Source organism: Penaeus vannamei, chromosome 25 (genome assembly GCF_042767895.1).
Source record: "Penaeus vannamei isolate JL-2024 chromosome 25, ASM4276789v1, whole genome shotgun sequence".
Taxonomy (NCBI): domain Eukaryota; kingdom Metazoa; phylum Arthropoda; class Malacostraca; order Decapoda; family Penaeidae; genus Penaeus; species Penaeus vannamei.
Window position 1 is genome coordinate 31247576 of NC_091573.1, and position 5000 is coordinate 31252575.

At 37.7% G+C, this 5000-nt stretch overlaps 1 protein-coding gene across 2 annotated transcripts in view; it reads right to left on the reverse strand.

The window, feature by feature from the left end:
* Nucleotides 1-816: 816 nt before the first annotated feature.
* The window catches only part of LOC113817635 (SE-cephalotoxin), an 11224-nt gene continuing 7040 nt past the window's right edge, over nucleotides 817-5000 (reverse strand). Inside the window, exons 2-4 of one of the 2 annotated variants that reach the window (XM_070139447.1) lie at nucleotides 4819-5000; nucleotides 3619-3787; nucleotides 817-910 (exon numbers count right to left, since the gene is read on the reverse strand). The exon at nucleotides 4819-5000 is cut by the window's right edge and continues 2484 nt beyond it. In XM_070139447.1, the coding sequence (XP_069995548.1) occupies nucleotides 902-910; nucleotides 3619-3787; nucleotides 4819-5000 (360 nt within the window). In that variant the 3' untranslated portion in view covers nucleotides 817-901. Of the gene's footprint in view, nucleotides 3788-4818 lie in introns of both variants that reach the window. The other variant, XM_070139446.1, reaches the window with a different exon arrangement.

The window sequence follows — 5000 nt, forward strand, 5'->3', positions numbered from 1 at the left end:
ATATATATATATATATATATATATATATATATATATACATACACACACTCACACACACACACACACACACACACACACACACACACACACACACACACATATATATATATATATATATATATATATATATATATATATATATATATATACATATATATATATATATGCACACATATACATATATATATATATATATATACATATATAAATGTATGTATATATATATATATATATATATATATATATATATATATATATATATATATATATACAGACACACACACAGATATGTGTACATATATACATATATGAATATATATATATGTATATATACTTATATATATAAATATATATATTTATATAATATATACAACATGTATATTTATATATACACACACGTACACACACATATATGTATAAATATGTATATATATGTATATATACATATATATACACGTATATGTTTTTGTGTCTGTGAGCGCGCTTGTGTGTGTGCGCGCGCATGTGTGTGTATGCATGCATATATATACATACATATTTGAACCGTATTCATGTTGACAAAGGAAAAAGGTATGAATGAGAAGGAATATCTTAATATTCTCATTCAGACCTTTTCTATATACATATATATTTATGTGTATGTATGTTTGTATAAAAATAGATATAGGCAATTCATATACGTATATAAATGTATGTGTTTGTGTGTTTTCTTATTTCATGTCAATAAATTTTGCCAACGATTAAATGAAATTATTCTTAAGTCTCACCCTCGAAGGGAATAGAACACCAGTTCTGATATGGAATGAATAAAAGAACTTTTGAATGCTGTGCTGAATTTTTATTTCCTTTAGAGAAAACACGGGGACGCCTTGCCTTTCCAGCAGCCCGTCAGTCGAAAATTTTAGGCAAACTAAAGCTGTCAGCTTTTTTTTTTTTTTTTTTTTTATTCCAAACCCTGGACGCCCTAGGTTTGGGAGAGTGACGTCACAGATTGCTGATTGGCCAGTGGGTATGCGACTGCCGGGCGCAAAAGGTTCGGTGAAACTGTCCTACACTTCAGTCTAGACACGGCGCTGTGGGAATCAAGGTCTATATAAGTACTTAAATACTTATATAGCCCTTGGTGGGAATCACACCCAGAACGTGTATAAAATCTAACGACTCCTCTCTCCCTCCCCCTCCCCCCCTCTCCTCTTTCTCACTCACTCTTACTTTGACTCTCTCTCTCTCTGTGTCTGTCTGTCTCCCGCTCCCCCTCTCTCTTTCTCTCTCCCATCTTTCTCGCTCACTCTTACTTTCTCTCTCTCTTTCCATTTTCATTTCCATAAACATGACTGCACAACCCCCCTTCTGTCTCCCTCTCACTCTCTCTCTTTCATTCACTCTCTCTTTCTCTCGGCAATAAATATGACTATATAACCCCTACACGAAACTAGTTAACCGTTCAATCAAAATGTCAATGTGGCATAGGCATATCCATTCATAAATTCTTATAGGGTGAATAACCACATTGGTTTATGCACCTTGTTACACAACGGTTAAAATAAACAATACTGTTGATTCCTATTTTACTGAAGATCTAAGATAACAAGGTTTTTAACTCCATGAATGACATCAAAGTAATAGAACAGAATCCAGGGCCTTGTAGTAAAAAACTAATGAACAGATAAATGCATAACCTAGGAACATAGAATTATATTACACATATGCAATAGGATATTTCATAAAAATACACCACTAAACAGATTCCAACACTTATTCTGACCAGACCTATATATATCATAGAACACCTAAAATCTATACTTAAGTACTGGGATTCCTTGAATCTCGAAATAAGGTGATGATAACACAAAAAAGGGGGAAGAACAAAGAGATGCTGTCGCCTGAGAGAGAGCGCGTGGAAGAGTGAATGGGTCAACTCCTCTCATTGGCTGAGAGCCTACAGACATCCAGGTGGCCTCTCCCTATTGGCTGTAAGGAAAAATGCGCGCGAACTGTCAGAATCCCTAACATGGCACTGGCTTTAACAACCTACAAATGATTAGTAAGAAAACAGGCATTCAAACCACAAAATATTAGAAACATCTCCAATCTAATCACTTTCAAAGGGAAACTGAAGGAGCTTGTTTTGAATTGTCAATGACATCTAATAATTAAATGATAAACCAAACCATATACCTTTACTTAAAATAATGTGGTCAATTTATTTGATCTTATCTTATAATTCCCCTACGAATGAACTTGATAGTATCTCCAGTTATTTTGTATTACTGTACACTGCCCTGTATATGAGCAAAAAAAAAAAAAAAAAAAAAAAAAAAAATGCAAATAATGGAATTGTGTGTTTTGACTTTGATTCTCTCTCTCTCTCTCTGTCTCTCTCTGTCTCTATCCCTGTATCTGCCTGTCTGTCTTTCTCTCTCTATTCAGTCATAAATATTTCTCTATATTTATTGTCTACATGATTTCACTTTCCCCTGCCAGCATTCATGTAATACCTGCTACTATGAACATGTAGGCACAGCAATACAATTACCCAAATATAGCAAGTAATTACATGCAAGGCATTTTGACTCTTGATAAAAAGAAATATGCCTTACTCGCTGCTCGCGCGGTATTGTTTTCGAGCAGTGTCCGAATGTAATCATATGATAAATACTCGATTTTTAAAGGCCTACAGTCAATATAATATTCACGGAATATAACTCCTTTGAGTTTCGATTTATATATGGTATATACAACATATAAAACTTTGTTTTTATGAAAGTAATAAGCTTTATATACACGAAGCTGAAGCCAACAGATTCTTGTCGGGACGCAGTGTTTACGACTGGAAATGGTGCAAATTTAAGTGGTGTTTGCATTTTGTTTGAGATTGTAAATTGTTTTTTCCTTGAAGTATTATTGAAAAGAAATATGAAAGTTGTAAGACCAATAAGCACCGGTGACTGTTGCTTGTTTAGCATTTTAACCTGTATTAATTAAAAATAATTTATTCTAACTGGCATCTGATATAACGCTCAGTGAAGGGCCCTGGGGAAGAAGCACTGTCAGGCATGCGCAAAAGCAAGGGGGCCGAGCTTATTCTCGACCAGGTGATGGGCTCCGCCTCTAGAAACGATGACGTCATGAACCCTTAAGGGCCGTCATCTCCTTTTTTTCCAAATACCGGACGTCTCAGGTTTGGGAGTGACACAGTCACAGATTGCCACTGCCGGCCGCAAAAGGTGCGGCGAAACTGTCCTACACTTCAGTCTAGAAACAGCGCCATGGGAATCACATCCAGAACGTGTATAAAATTTAACGGCTTCCCTCCCCCCCCCCTCTTCTCTCTCTCTCCTCCCCCCCACTCTCTCTCTGTCTCCTCCCCCCCACTCTCTCTCCTCCGCCCACTCTCTCCTTCCACCCACTCTCTTTCTTTCCTCCCCCCCACTCTCTCTCTCTTTCCTTCCCCCACTCTCTCTCTCTCTCTCCTCCCTCTTTCTTGCTCGCTCTTACTTTCTCTCTCTCTCAAAATGTCAATAGGACATAGGCATATCCATTCATAAATTCATATAGGGTGAATATCCTCATTGGTTTATGCACCTACACAAAATTAGGAATAGAATAGGCAAAAGCGTAAAGCTGTCTGAGATATTCTTCTGTAATTTCGGGGTGCGGGGCCGTGGTCGTGGTCGTGGTCGTGGGGCAGCTGCTCTCGTCGCTGCCGTCGCCGCAGTCGTCGTGGCCGTTGCACTTGGACTCAGCCGAGATGCACCGCTCATTCCGGCACCGGAACTTGCCGTCCCTGCAGTGGGTGCAGATATAGACATACAGAGATACCCATACACACATATGTATATGTGCGTGTGTGTGTGGACACAGATATAGTTTGCATTGTTTGCAGATGAGAAGAATATCAAGGTACCTTCCCTGACAGAGATCCAAGCACTACAGGAGATCCGGAGAAACAGGACTAAACCACCATGCGACAGCAAATCGTTTGTGTATATCATATATATATATATATATATATATATATATATATATATATATATATATATATATATATATATATATTTATAAAATATATACTTATATTTATAAATATATATATACTTATATATACAAATATATATTTATACATATACATACATATATACATATGCATTCACACACACACACACACACACACACACACACACACACACACACACACACACATATATATATATATATATATATATATATATATATATATATATATATATATATATATAATGAGTCCGACTAATCCCCGCGAGGCTTCGGGACTCCAAAAGGCTGTCAAAAACGACCTCCTCGACCTAATGATATTTTTGTATCCTATGACACAAAGTGGTCCCAACCTGTGGAATCCCTACAGATAATTACAGATAATTATTTCTGTCAATAAACTGGAATCTTTCCAGAAAGTTTTCTTTCCTATAGCTACTGGCAGCATTACACTATTCATAACTAGTAATAACCGGACCTGAAAAGACGATAGACAGTGAACTGGGCCAAGGAGATTATCAAACATTTTTCGGGGGACATAGAACAACGTTTAAAGTCTGAAGACCCTCGTCAACTCATTTTAACCCCCAACCTGCCTTGCATGTGCCTTCAGGGTACTAGTCACTCACTCCCTCTCTCTCAAACAACTTTTTTGATTGGCTGAAAATGTCTATCAAATATCAAAGCAACGCGATGGTCTATGAACCGACCTTGGAAAGTGTATTTCGCATAAGAGAACACTATCTACAAGCCCACAACACTTCTCATTAGAATAAATGCACGTTTGTTATTCCATCAACGTACCTTCTTTGGCAACATTCCTGTTCTTCACACTGCTTGGTTTGAGTGTCGATCTCTCCACTGGGTTTCTGGCGCGTCCTGCTCCTCTGGCCTTCACCGCAGGTTGCGCTGCAGGTCGACCAGGCGCTCCAAGGGCCCCAGACGTACTCGCAGCTGGGCTTGGAGCTCCAAGTGAGCTTGCCGCT